This window comes from Python bivittatus, unplaced genomic scaffold, assembly GCF_059951505.1.
Source record: "Python bivittatus isolate LINGU-HERP-01145 unplaced genomic scaffold, Pbiv_v1 ctg000080_np1212, whole genome shotgun sequence".
NCBI classification, from domain to species: Eukaryota; Metazoa; Chordata; class Lepidosauria; order Squamata; family Pythonidae; genus Python; species Python bivittatus.
In genome coordinates, this window is record NW_028277035.1 from 90,644,370 (window position 1) to 90,659,196 (window position 14,827).

Genomic DNA, 14,827 nt, shown 5'->3' on the forward strand with positions numbered 1-14,827 from the left:
CAAGACTACTTTTCTCTTTTTAAACTCAGTCCTTGGATTCACCTGGTGCTAAGAAGAAGCAGAGATGTTAAGAGGCCCAGTGGATTTGGACACCCATGACTGCTTATTTATTTGTTTGACTACCCATCTCACTACTGCAACTCTGGAAAGCTAACAAGAAACTAAAACCAGAAAACAACAAAAGCAAATTAAAATAATTAAAAAAGAAAAGGCAATGAAGTTACTAAAGCATTAAGAATAAAGGACAGCAGACAGTAAAACCCAACTAAGTGACAGCACAAAGGCTCTTCTTTGAAAAGCTTGTATGTCCATGGGTCACAGGTTGGGAAAAGAAGGGCCCGGTTCCAGTTCTTGAAGAATCCAAGGTCCTTTCCCCATTTAACTGAACTATTTCCCACCTGTTTTTAAGCCTGCCAAAAATTAAACCATGAAACATAGACTATGTTCCCAGCCTATCCCTATCCTACCTCTGCAGCCCCTGCTCTGGCTTGTCATCAGATGATTGTGCCCTGATATAAAGCATGTAATGAATTTTACTTATTTAGCCAATTTATACAGCTGACCCGATTGACAGGTGTTATATTTGTATAGAGTCAGGGTTGACTCCTGGCAACTGCCTGGACTAGTCCCTGCAGTTTTCTTGGCAGGATTTCAGAAGTGGTTTGCCCTTGCCTCCTCCTTCTTCCTAGGGCAGAGAGAAAGGGACTGGCCCAAGGTCCCCCAGCTAAGGCGGGATGAGAACTCACAGCCTCCTGGTTTCTAGTCTGGTGCCTTCATCCCTACACCAAACTGTCTGTCAAAGCTGGGGTAGGAGGATAGTCTTAATAGAAGGCCAGCCCCTATAGATTTAGCCATCTGTCAAAGCCCAATAGGAAGGCTCCAGGCTGATCCGTGGAGTGGTGGTGGGGCTGCATGGTAAAGCATCCTCCTTGCTTTACTGGGTAGCCTTCCCCCATGGCCCTGATCACAAGAAGGTGCTTTACTAAGCTTCACCCCATGAATTAGCTTGTGTGACCCAAGCAAGCTGCCAGAGAGCTGATGGGTAGAGTGGGAGGAAGGTTCTTGATAACGAGTCTTTACTCAACAGTCCCCCACACCCTTCCCATGAACAGTCTGCTGGCATGTTTTAACACTGGATTTGGCTTTCTAAACCCTTGACTGTGCAACTTTTTCACCCCATTGATCAAAGCTGCTGGGAGTATCAAGCAGGTAGTAAAGGGCGCTGATCCCAGAGGAGGGGGCATGCACAGCATCATTCCAGAATGACCAATAGATGATGGGCTCATCCTGCCCCCTACATGTCACCTGCCTATGCCAGTGCCAACATGGATGAAGAAGCACAGCAGATTGTCCTCACCCTTAAACTGTTGCTGATTGCAATGGACCTCATGGGGAAACACTACTTTAATATCAGTACTAACAAGGATAGACCCAGCTTGATCTAGTGGTTAGGGCATCAGGCTAGAAACCAGGACACAGTGAGTTCTAGTCCCACCTTAGGCACAAAGTCAGCTGGGGGACTTTGGGCCAGTCACTTTCTCTCAGCCGTAGGAAGAAGGAGGAGGAGGAGGAGGAGGAGGGCGGTGAGGGCAAATCACTTCCAAAATCTTGCCAAGACAACTGCAGGGACTTATCCAGGCAGTTATCAGGAGTGAACACTGATTCAGGCACACACACACACACACACACACACACAGACACACACACAAGGATGACTTCAGCCTGTTTCAGTCATGGCTAAAGGTGAGATGAAGGCAATGTCATGGGGACCCAGCAAAAGAACAAGGTTGCCAGGGTATATTCATAACATGGTTGAATGCCATTTTAACAGGATCTTTCTCGATTCTGGTCCCCTGCAGATGTGTTGCTATTCAACCTCCAGAAGTCCAAGCCAGAGTTCTCATCGTTGAAGTTAAATAGATCTGGAAAGGCCCAGATTGAAGATAGCAGAACCCAACATAGGCTTCGATCCAAAGATTGGACACTTCCATATGGGGTGTTAGCATTACTCCTATAGCAAGGCTGTCTCCCTGGGTCCCCATCCTAGCATCTCTACTGAGTGGTGGAGCCAGATTTCCTTTGGTCAACAGGCCAACATTTTAGTTTTAGGAAAGTGGAACTTCTTGATTATAGCCCCTGGAGCTCCTTAAGGCCCAGCAACAAAACAGAGACAGAAATCAAATGACTTATTTATTTGCATTCATGAAATCCACGGGGGGGTGGGGGGGTGAAACATGACTGTGCTTCAGGCAAACTTGAGAGACACAGCACTGATGTCTCCTTCCACTGAGAAATACCGTGCAGAATTCATCCCAAGACGATTGGGGAACTGGATTTCTTTATCTCCATTTATCTTCACCTTTATCTCCTCATGATGGAAGGTCATATGGATCTGTTAAGACAAGGTCAAAAGTTAATTCCTCGATGACCCACAGAAAGTGGAAATCCAGATCCTTCCTTCAGCCCATCAATAAATGTAACCTAAATAAAGGCGAGTTAGGTTTGGAGGCAGAACAACCACCACTCCATATAGTTCAAAACATAGACAGTTTTGCCTGTGGACCACCAATTATTGCTCCAATTAGGGGGATAAATATATTAGCAGAACCAATGGCAGGACTTTGCCTTATTGTTTAAAAATATTCAAAGTGTGGTTCACCCTTTTTTGTACGCTTTTTGGCTTTATGCTTTTGTTTCCCTAAGCCATCATTTTGTATTTTTCTATGGTTTGGGCCTCCCTGGATCCCTGAACTACTTGCAGTTTAGGAATAATCTACCCTCCCCAGATTCTAGGAGGCAATAAGGCAGCACTCCGATTTCATGGGGAAACCCAGAAAAGCCATCGTTTCCAGAAAGGTAGCGGAGTTAATCTATCATGGCATCTTTAGACTAATGTATTTATTGCACGTAATATGTTATGGACAATTCCCTTGGCATCTGTCAGGCTTTCTTTTCCACCTGGCTTAAAAAAAATAGATCTTTTTAATTAAGAACAATGAAAATCAAGCTGGCATTCTGCAAAGCAGAGCATCAGCCTTTCCCTCTTCACTTCTGAGCCACGTGGACATTCTTAGGAAACTTACTTAGGGTGTAATCTTATCACTTGCCATCTACAGTAGTACACTGATGGCTTAAAACAGACTGCATCTATCATGACTGCCAGTTTGTGAAAATGCCCATCATATGCTCCAGTTCCACATGTGCCTGCTTGCCTCCAAAGATGGTTCTTTGCTGTTGGTTTGCAGAGGGATCATATTGTATTCAACAAAGTCTGAAGCTTTAGTAGCATTGCCTTGTTTCCTTACAACCAAGGACACAGACAAGAGGGTGTTATTTCTTCCCCTCTCCAGACCTATCCAACCTGCTGGCAGGCCATAACCTATGCTTCAAGAAGTTCTCTCTCCATCCACTGAGTTTTTTCAAAGCTTCTGTTCTACATTCTTCTTCCTGAAGATGGCTCTGAAGACTGGCATGGTCAGAACACAGCTCAACATTTACAGAAGCTTGGTGCCTCAATGGCCACTGGTTTCCACGTGGGGGGAAGTGACATCACATGTGCACATGGCATCATGCAAACAATGTAATTTTCCTTATGATGCCATTGGCATGTGACATCATCTTGGTTCTTACCTATGTCAGTCACTCTTCCTTTCTCTTTGCAGTCTCTCACTTGTTCTCAGTCTTAGGATGAGCTCATGCTAAGCTTTGTTAAGCACATTGACACAACAAGCTTGCTGGAGCATAGTTATGTAAACACAGCAAATGAACCATCTTAATGTTTTTGGCCTGGTTCACATAACCTGTTACTGTATTTTTCCATCTATAAGACGATACTTTTTCTGAAATCGTTACACTAAAAATTGAAGGTTGTCTTATGCAAGGAAGTAAGCCGAGGAGAGAACCGTGCAGTTGTGAAACTGCCCATACTTTGCCTCTGCAAGCAGACTTCCTCCCATCACGAGCCTGATGTAACTGACGTCCGCTGATGCTGAACAAACCAAGTGGAGAAAGTCTGTTTGCAGAGACAAAGTATGGGCAGTTTCACTCGTGACTGAATGTGATCAGTTATGCAAAAGAGCATGGAAATAGAGCTGCAGAGAGACAGTTTGGACCTCCTCCCACTGAGTGTATCAGGTAAAGGTTACCTAATTACTAAATAAAAATGTGTTCTGCTTTATCTTTAAAATATTGATTTCTTAATTTGGGGTTGGAAAAGTGGGGGGTGTCTTATACATGGGGGCGTCTTATAGATGGAAAAATAAGGTAAGTCAATGACTGGTTCCCACTTAATGCTGAACCACAATCTATTCAAGTTCATTTTAACCTAGAGTAGTGAATCCAACATGAAAGTCCTCACTACTCCCTAGAAAAAAGTGACAAAGAAAATGACGTGGTAGCAGCAGCTACCGTTTTTAAGGTTTCCAACCTGGTGCCCGCAATGGCATTTCACATGGGGCAGCCAAGAAGATCAGATGCAACTTCAGAGAAAGGACCATGTTTAACACTCAGCAGCATCTTTTAAAGAGATCCCAAATTTTGGAACTGACACTTCAGTGCCTTAATGCTCCTCCTGACCTTAGTTTCAGCTCCTTCGTGGAACGGGAACAGTGATGGCCGCATCTCCGTACCCCAATCACCATTCGTTCTGGAATTACACACAATCTTCTTGACATCTCCAACGGCTTCGAAGCGAACATTGAAGTGAATGGCCAGATTAGATTCATCCTGACCTAAGTTGATGGCAAAACTAACAAAGGGAAGGGAGACACATTAAGCACAAGCTTCTTAATCCAACTTCAGAAATTGTAGTCCCCTTTGTAGTGGTTTGACAACAAGGCTAGTCTGGTGCTTGGGCTGGTGCTCAGTCTGGACTTTGGCCACCACAAGTCTTGACTGTTTGTTCCCTTGCTTCATGGCCTTCCCATCCATGCAGGGAAGGCAAAACCTGAGGCTGACTCCTGGACGAACTGGTCTACCAGTGTCTGTTTTTCCTTCTACGAAGTGTTCCCTTCTCACCAGGTCCATTGTAGTTCCCTGATGAGTACCCTGCTTGTCTTCCTTCCTGCATTCTCTCACTTGTCCCTGATATAATCCTCTTAATTTTCTTTTCATTTCTCCCCTTTTGAAGCATTATAGCTTCACTGCAGCAGACCCAAGTGTTTCACCACCAAGGTGTCACTGGATTTAGGAAGACTTTGCTTACAAAGCTTTGAAGCATCAAGTCTACGTTGCATCAACTTCTTTTAATGACAAAACCAAGGGAAAATATTGCATGCAGAGGGCAAGGAAAGGAAGAGGAAGGGGACCAAGGTTCTGGGCCAAAACTGAAAGATAATCCACTGGAGATGCTGAGGGTTGAGCAGAGCGAGGGGCTTTTAGAGAGGATGGGAAATCATTGGTCAGGGAAAGTTCATTGATTTAATGGGCATTGATGGCCTAACTGCAAGATTTTTTAAGGACATTGGAGAACAGAGCAGCCCAGCACAACATGGCTACTCAGCAGCTAGCTACTGGAGGGGAGGGGACCTGCCAAGCCCTGCAGCCAATTGCAGCTGTGACTGTAACGCAGTCAAAAGGAAGTGCTGGAGGCTATTCATCCTGAAAGTCTTAAGATGGCTCAGGTTGGAAAGCCCCAATTTTGAATCAGAGCTAGAAAATACAGCTGGGGGGGGCTTCATTTGCAGTGGGTTGGGGGTGGGAGAAGGACAACATCGTCTTTTTCTGCACTCAGGAGGGGGCATACTGGTGACGGGCAGAGCAGAATGTCTGGATCTGCCCTTAGAGGACCCGGGGGGCAGAGAAATGGGGCTGAATGCAATGTGGAGTCTGCAGACCATGAGTTGGCGATGTCTGGGTTGAAGAAGAAGAACCACTGATTTGAATGCAAGAGAAACTTACTATAGCTGAAAAATGGTGGGTAGATGGAAAAGTTCAACCTTAGTCATGAATATTGTTACCCTGTTACTCTTGCTGAATCCAAGTCTTCGTAACCAGACAAGCAGAAAGTGAGGGTTGCTCCTGCTGAACCTTCCAAGAGCAATTCTGGCTGTTTCTAACTTCAGAAATTCCAGTCTGTATTGCAGTGGGTTGGCAGTGGGGCCAGAATTAATTCAGGGGGTAACTTCCTGCTGAATATCAACCAGTGAGTTGATATTGTGGTTTATTCACCCACAGCATAGTGTGTGAACCCAGTCACTTTATCAGTTCACCCCAACCACATTTCCTCCATGCGTGCTGGGATTTGCAAGACCAAAATGACTTTGGGCAAATCTGAGGATCTTAGAAAAAGCTGCATTAGTTGAAAATAATTTTTCATATGAGCAGCAGAAGTGGAAAGGGAAGGCTTTGAAGTCTGCCCAAAGCCAAAATAGATCTAATGTAATTTTCAGTCCTGCCTAAATCCAATTAACCATACAGACCTTTTGGCCCCTGAATGTATTTTCGCCTTCAGTCTGATGCAGTCACCAGGCTTCACTGACAAGTTGGAGATTTTCATGTTCTGAAAGAGAAACAAACAAGTATTTGTATTGTGATATCCATGGCTTCCAGGACCAAAAGACATATATAATCTCATTTCCCTACACACCCAATGGGATAGGAAACATTCTCCACTATGAATGGCCTACCAAGAAATCCCCTGCATGTCTTCAGGTGCGTTGGGACCTCTCCACCCAGAATTTGTTGCAGAAAATGTCAAGGAATTGGAGTATTACTCACAGATCTGGACCATAAATTCTGGTAGATCCCACAATGACATCAAAATCATGTCCTGTGTATCATGATGTCATCATGGTGCAATGACCCTTGCCCCACCCTCAGACACATAGGACCTGAAGGGCATTAATGAAAGTGAATAGCCCATGTTAACTTTCCAGCTAATTGCAGTTTCTTCAATAGGTCACTGAATATGTGAATCCCATCTTTTAAGACCTATTCAACAATTCATAGCTTAGTATAATGTGTGAAGCCTGTACTACTGTACATGTGTATAATGTACTTTACATCTGTATAATGTGTGAAGCCTGTACTATTATACATATGTGAAGTACTAAACGTGTTTGGTTACCCATGATTTACTGATTACCTCATAATTAACTGAATTCATGCATCAGCATTAAGCCCAACCAAGGAAATCTATAATATTTGTGAATGTGTCAATTGGATTAATTTGAAATTTGAGGAGTGAAATTCCAGCTTCTCTTTGGACTTTGTAATAAGCCTTATCTCCAAATGGTTAATAAGTAAAAACAAGCACCTTGTTGGAGGTCCTTTGATCATCAGCAAGGTTTTTCACACAAGAGACTTTGTTTCCAGAAATGCTTAGCTCATCTTGGTCTTTGGAGCTATTGTTATAGCCTGCAATTCAGAGCTAGTCCCCAAGTCCACCCAAGGCCAAGTTAGTTAATATATGCCAAAACAGTCCTGCACAAGCACTAGACATAAGAACGACTAACTCTGAACAGAATGCTAGAGTCACTTACATGTCACCAAAATTACACTTGCATAGGGCTACCAGATGATCACTAGGTAGCTGTTACTCTTTGCTGCCACCTATTGTCCATGTAGAATTTTACAACCCAGTTCTGGGAGTCCTAGTTAGAGCCCTATCTTTCAGAAGCCTTAAATATCCATCTTCAGATAAGGTTGCCCTTGGCATGAACAACCTTCAGTCCTTCCAACCAGGAGGCACATGCCAGGCATGAGCTAATGACCTAGAAAAGCATCCGTGAACTGAGGGAACTCATCTTACGTGCAAGAGTAAATTTGGGTGGGGAGACAAGGCTTGGTCAGGACTTTTGTGGGCTGAGGGAGATGAGACAATCAGCACCACAGTCATCTCAAAGTCCATAGTATCCAAGGCTGGCAGAGGGAGTCAGCCACTGACTCAGTTATTCCAACAATGAATGAACAGTTCATTGTTCTTTCATGACAGACACCTCAGCCATGTGAAAGAAAGTCTGGCTTTGCAGATCAACAATGGTGGCCCTAGATTTTGGTATAGAACTAACATCTGGTTTCTTGCTGGGCAGATACTCAAAAAACCCTTGTCCACCTGTTTCAGGAGAAATCAAGACCATTGCTCATGTACTGTCATTTTTATAGAGCTCTATGGAACTTATTCACTTCACCCACCTTGCAACAACACCCTGGATAGACAAATCTTTAGTATACAAAGTTGTTACTTTCTGATTCCAAAGACAATATCACCAATATTGTGATAATTTTCCGTGGCAGCAGTTTGGACACATCATCAAATATCCGTGATTACCATATTGTTATTGGGTTTTATATGCTTTTATATCTTATTGTGTATGGATTATTGATCACAATAAAAATTGTAGATAATACATGGCTAGTATGACACTCCAATTCTTGTTCATAATAGCTGACAAATACTAAATGCTTAGTCATAACACCGTACAAAGTCATATACAGGTAGTCACCAGTTTAAGAACAAGTTCCGTTCCCAAGGTCTGTCCTTAAGTCGAATTTGAATGGAAGCTGGAACAGTATTATTGTATAATACTGTGTAAGTAGTATTGCATAATGAACTCAAACCATTGTGTATTTAACTCAAATCATTGTGTATTTAACTCAAATTTTGCTACAATAGGCTCGCTCTGTTCTTAACTATGGGTTGTCTGTAAACCAGGCATTCTTAACCCAGGGACTACCTGTATGGGGTGGACCAAAAGTCAGGCCCCATAGATAATTTATTATATAAATTCGTTACATATTGGAATTGGTTGCCATTTTCTTCTAAACACTTCCTAACTCATATTAGGAATGTTCAAGTGTCATGCATCATCCTAAGTACTGTACAGGAACATTTTGTATGAAAAAAATATTAATTAATAAAACATATTAAGATTGGCCTATGGAGCCTGACCTTTGGTTCACCCTGTATATACATCAAGAAGAAGCACATTACCTTATGGCATAGATGGATCTGTGAACCAGGCTACTGTGGTTTGGAAACCATGATTTTTATTTTAACATTATGGATAAGCCAACTCTAGCTTAGTCATCAAACCTGGTTAAAATAAACCTGGCTTATTACATTATCCTTAAAGAGCCCTGCCCCCCAAATACACAAATAACTAAGAGAGTAGCAATTTTTCCCTATTTTTATTTCCTCGGTAGGATTTTTAGCTATTTAATGGAGGATATTTTACCACCACATTGTCCAAAAATAAAGCATTATACTGCCCATAGTCCAAAAGTAAATTATTAGAATGAACTTCAAAAAGCTATCATTTTCTATACCCCAGCAACCCAAAGAATCATGCAACTTTGTCTCAAGGACCCAAGATGTCTAGGTCTCCTTGCATAATATCGAATGCATGCAATCTATCTTATCATTATATAAACATAAAAAGGGAGGGAAAGGTTATTAAATACTCAAAGGTCTACTATACCCAGCAGTATATTGCCCAGTTAAAGACAACTTACAAAAGGCACTGTGATGATTCAGCTCCAGGCAGAGTGCAAGAGTGGCCAAGGTGTGCACTGTCTAAATGTTTAATATTGGCTTGAAGGGGCATTGCCTTTTCCCAGCCAATGAGGTGCAAGTCCATAGACAATCAGAAGAAAATGGGCTGACCCTTGTAAACTAAACTCATGCTACTTCTCACTTTGATGACTTATGTCATTTGCAAACAAGGACAGATACAAGTCAAGTCTAGAACAAGGAAGAGAAACCATTAAAAAAAAATGGACATGACCCACAAGTTTTTTAGTGATATTTTTGAGCAGGAACTTCTCAGTGACTGTCTTTGCACGATACATGTATCTATCCTTCATTTAAATCAGGTTGTCAGCATTAATTCAGTTGTCTGAGTTTGCACTGAAAACTAAATTAGCCATGCTGGCTTGCTCTGTACAACATGCTAGGCTAAAATGGGGTTGGCTAGTGGTGCAGTACATTAAGCCAAGCTAGCCACAGGCAAGTCCCACTTATTCCCTGGCATTTATTCTCAGGATTGTGGTCCTTAATGTGGAGCTCTTTCCTAAGGATTTTTCCAACCTGCTGGACTTCCAGATGTACTGGGACAACCGTTTCCCAACTTCCCAACCAGCAAGGCACATGGTCATGTTAGCTCTGAGAGTTTTGGCCTCAACACAGCTGGAGGGCCACCTGACTGGGGGAAGATGCTAAACTCAATGGGAGTTACTTTTGAGTAGACAAGTGAAGTATTGCAGTGTTACTCCACGTTCATACCTTGCATTGAACCATGTTTTTGTTAACCATAGTTTTCTGACTAAGCCACAATTGTCTAGGTTCTGATATAACCTTAAGCCATAAATCCCAATTTATTGCAAATGCTAATGGGGTTCACCCAAACAATTAAACCATATGCTGGCTCAGTAGGTTGTAGGAATCAGGGCTTAGTGTATGGTTGCTACTATGGCCCAAGACTGGATAACATAGGGACTGCCTTTCCCCAAATGTTTATTCTATCTGAAAGGGAGCACCTGCTATGGGTCTCTATCTACCAGAAGGTACAGGAAGAGAGGGTCCAATGGTAGCTGTTCTATCACAGCTTCCCTCCTCTGGGACAGTTTTTGTCCCGAGGCAAGGAGTGTTCCCTACTCTTGTGGACTTCCAGAAAAAGATAAAAACATGGTTGTTGCAGAAGGCCTTTGGGGATTAACTGCAACCAGCAGGGCCAAATTCTGTCAAATAAATTTTAGCTGATGTTGGCTACATTGGGTAAGCCAGATAGGGATCACGATCAGATAAGCTAATTCCACTTCATTGTAAGGCTATGTTGATAGAATCATGTAAGTCTAAAAGTACAGTTCTCCTCCCATCTCCTTTACAGCCTGAGAAACTAGGGAGAGTCCCTTCTGAGCCTCTTGCCCCATCTACTATCCAGCTGCAGGCTGTGCCGCCTCTTATCTGACCATTTGCTAGGCAACAGCTCTTTGCCCTGTCTCCCGAGGTCTTTCCCACATTCCATTAGAGCTGATTACTTTTACTATTTAATTTAATCCCCAATTAGACTGGAGTTGTTATTCTAATTATGATATATATATTTATATCTGAGCTCTGTAAGCTGCTAAACAAGATGGTAGACAAATCTCATAAATAAAATACTAGACTCAAAACTGCAGATTTTCAATTTCAGTCTAGTAAGCCTTTATTAACACTGATGAGTATTAGCCATGATGGGTATGTGAGACTTGAAGGATTAAATGGAACATGCACCTTAATATTCATTGTTGGGAAATTGAAGCAAGACTGTTGAACTCACACCCTGGTTCACACAACACTTTCAGCCAGGATTTACCTAATTGTTTATTGAATACACCACAACTGGCTGGGCTCAACATTCAGAACCACAAACCATGCTGAATATACCACAATGGCTGGGTCTACAGCCTGGGCTAAAACCAAACTTTTTTTTTTAGTAATGGAGGATGCACTCCAAAAAGCAGCAAGAGCAGGATAAACAATTTAATTTAATCTAATTTAATTTAACTTAATCTAACCTAATTTAATTTAATAATTACAATTCAGCAGCAACTTTTGGAGGCCCCTTGAGGAATGCCCCAACTCTTTTAGGGATGGCATGCAACCCCAGTGAGACAAATCCAACAGTTCTTTCTGTATATGATGGTTGTATTTTATCCCCAGCACCAGGAACAGCATGCTTCTCGGTGCAGTTGCTGGAGAACATCAGTAGGAGGTGCTGTTGAGCATCCTCTGTATTGATTTCCCAGTCAGTTCTGATTGGCCCCAAGGGGAATGCCAGAATGCCAGCCTGGAGAAGACCTTGGGGAGATCCACCACTATATTTCTCATGATGCTGTCAACTTGATTGCACAGCTCCATTCCCGGGGCCTCTTCACAGAAGCCGCAGGAGTTAAGCAGGCACTGATCAGGTGTTTTGAGGCCTTTAAAAATAGGAATTATCCTCATTCTGCATCTGTGGTATGGATGTGAACTCGGTGCGCTCATACTGACATTCTCTGGGGGAGACTTGGACTGAAATAATTCCCATCAACATCTGCAGTAATGATAATATAATACAATGACTGAAACGAAGACGCTGGTGCTTCAAGCAATCCCTGGGGGCTCCGACAGCTTTCAAAGTTGCCAGGGGCAGCTGATTAACGTGCTGCTTTCCAAAACACTTTCTTCTATTCTCCCTGAGAAAGTTGAGCCACTTATAATTATAATAATTGACTGGTTGCGTCTCCTTCTCCAGTTCTCCATATTCCCCCTTTTAAGTACACAGAACAGTGTTTGTCAACCTTGGCAACTTTAAGACGTGACAGTCTCCCTGCTTCTAGCCTGGTGCCTTAACCACATACACGTAGATATGTAAACTATCTCTAGGGACCAAGTGTAAATATGTACGCTAATACCTCTAACTATACAGTATGCTGAGAGCCAGTCTGGTGTAGTGGTTAAGGCAACCAGGCTAGAACACAGGAGACCTTGAGTTCTACTCCTCCCTTGGGCACGAAGCCAGCTGGGTGACCTTGGGCCAGTCCCTCTCTCAGCCCCAGGAGGACGAAGAAGGCAAGGGCAAACCACAGCTGAAAATCTTGCCAAGAAAACCCCGGAGACTAGTCTAGGCAGTCTCCAGAAGTTAAGAAGGCACACACACACACATACACAAAACCCAAGACACTAACAAAACCTAACTAACTGACTTAAATTTCTACTCTTTAGTTTATAAGACAAAGGCCTAGCTGTTAGTTTCTGCCTCCTCCCATACGTGCTTATCTTCAGAACAGACTTAAGGACGCTAAGAAAATATCTCCTTAACAGATTTGTGCCCAGTTACCCAGCACCTGTGCCACGTGGAGTTTGCTCTGCCACCCTCTAAAGTCCTAGGCTGCATTTCCTCTCTGTAGGTTCTTATTTCATGTTGGTGATTGTTCCTAGCCTCTGCCTCCTCTGCTCCACATCTGATCATCTCTCGCTCCAGCAGCAGCTCCTGGAAAACCTGGAAGAAACTCCCCCTCTTTGGTCTACTTGCTCTGACTTTTTTTTACACTGCTTTCTTTTGAAACCAATATGGCTGTCTGCAGGCAATTCTAAGGAGTTTAAACTTTTTTTTCTTTTCTCTGCCACTGTCTACGTGCCCAAGCGGTACACCTGCAGTCAGACTGCTGTTGAGAAAAAACTGCGACCTTGATAGTCACATGTAAAATTTTCTTGTTCATTTTTCCATAGGGATGGTTGGAGAGGAGAGCTTTATGGGCCAAAGTGGATTAGGCTTTTCCGCCTGAAGTTCCCCAAGCCATGGTTGCAAGGAAGCTGTCTATGGGTAAATAAGATTCTGTCAGCCCTTCAAGGTAGACCAGACTAGGAAACAAAAGTCATGCAGGCCAATATTACTTTTATAGTAAAGATATAGTAACAGAGTCTTGCAAGTCTGAATGCACTTCCACCCTCCCTCCCTTTATCTTCATGGGAACTAGGCAGGGTCTTGTCTGAGACGTTTTCTCAGGTTACAGTTCTGGCCTGGACTCGGGTTTCTTATATCTTACCATTGTTTTGGTAGCAGCTCTTCCTCCTGTCCCTCAAGGCCATTCCCTCTTTCCACTACAGATTCTTGGCTATCCCCCAAATTGACAGAAGACTAATAAAAATGAGAATGGTTGAATAAGAGAGCAAGAAGCTTATATCCAAAAGCATTGTAGATGGTGAAACCACAGCAAATTAGGTGGGCCTAACAAACCATGTCAAGATGTCACAACCCACGTTGTTCAAAGATCTGGGGAAACCGATCTCCCTCTGTTTGTGGAATGAGGCAAGGGACAGCTCACCCCAAATCAAGTTACCACCTGCCAAACTTTCCTGGTGAACATGTTCTTCCTCAACTAACCAGGAGAGAAGGCAAGGTTGGGTCAAGCAGAGGTCGTAGTTTGAGGGAAAACCGAAAGAAACATAATGCTTGCTTCTAATGTTCAATGACCCCAAGCTATCTTAATATTAAAACATGAACTTCACATAAGTGGTACCATCCAAACTTCTGAACGTAATGTTATAAGTCTCCAGATGTGTTTCCAATGCAACAGTAAGACTGAATGTTGGGGATTCAAATGTGGTAACTTGGTTATGGATTCCTGGCATCGACTTGATGGGGTTCCATGAGAAGTTCACTTGAACTGGTGTCTATTGCAATTTTCTAAAGGAAAAGCAATCACAGCCCAGCCACTGAACATTGATTTGCTTGGTTAAAACATTAAGCGCTCAGACTTTAGAATGGAATATTCAGGTGCAGAAAGTCAGGAAGACGAACTTGATGAAAATCTACAGGCAAATATTTTCAGTGTTCCTATGGGGTTGATTTCCTGGTCTGGTGAACCTAATGGGCTGTCAATAATCCAACTTCCTTTTCGGAAACTCTTGGACCAGAGATACGGATATTACATATATCATGCCCTAATTTACAAGGTTTTGTATGACTGCCACTCCCCTTCTTGGGACATTTTCTCTTTTTTTTTATGCAGAGTATAGCCTTCCTAGTATTTTTACTTATATTGAACACCAGGAGGCAGTGAGTGACCAGTTGTGTACTGCCTCCTGGTGGTCAATATAAGTATTAATCTCAAGTTATTGTGAAATTCAAGCCTTAATTTTTGTAGGAAAAGCTTATGGACTGGATTTATGCAACATTGCTTCATTCCTTTTACTTATTATGTTGATTTATACAGCGCCAATCTGTTCAGTTGCAACTCTGGGCATCAAAATTAAGATTAAAAACTAAGAGAAGTAAAAGAAAACAACACAAAAATAACAGAATAATACAATAACACAGTACAATATTTATTTTTATTTTATTTTTTATTTTATTATCAAACT

General features: G+C 42.5%; 1 protein-coding gene across 2 annotated transcripts; it reads right to left on the reverse strand.

Annotated features, from left to right (window-relative positions):
• Nucleotides 1-2,177: 2,177 nt before the first annotated feature.
• On the reverse strand, nt 2,178-9,557 carry LOC103053019 (16 kDa beta-galactoside-binding lectin-like). 2 transcript variants are annotated; one of them, XM_015890357.2, is made up of 4 exons: nt 9,454-9,557; nt 6,420-6,499; nt 4,576-4,747; nt 2,178-2,392 (listed from the first exon to the last, which is right to left on the reverse strand). In XM_015890357.2, the coding sequence occupies exons 2-4, from the start codon at nt 6,494-6,496 to the stop codon at nt 2,246-2,248; spliced, it is 396 nt and encodes a 131-aa protein (XP_015745843.1). In that variant the 5' UTR covers nt 6,497-6,499; nt 9,454-9,557; the 3' UTR covers nt 2,178-2,245. The 2 variants fall into 2 exon arrangements, with proteins under 2 accessions (XP_015745843.1, XP_025030531.1); XM_025174763.2 differs by lacking the exon at nt 9,454-9,557 and adding an exon at nt 8,933-9,000.
• Nucleotides 9,558-14,827: the final 5,270 nt, after the last annotated feature.

Coding starts and splice junctions, on each gene's coding strand:
- LOC103053019 (XM_015890357.2), bottom strand. CDS start 6,496: ATGAAAATCTCCAACTTGTCAGTGAAGCCTGGTGACTGCATCAGACTG. Junction 4,748..6,419: donor ATACATTCAGGGGCCAAAAG/GTCTGTATGGTT, acceptor TCCCTTTGTTAG/TTTTGCCATCAACTTAGGTC. Junction 2,393..4,575: donor ACGAAGGAGCTGAAACTAAG/GTCAGGAGGAGC, acceptor TTGTCTTAACAG/ATCCATATGACCTTCCATCA.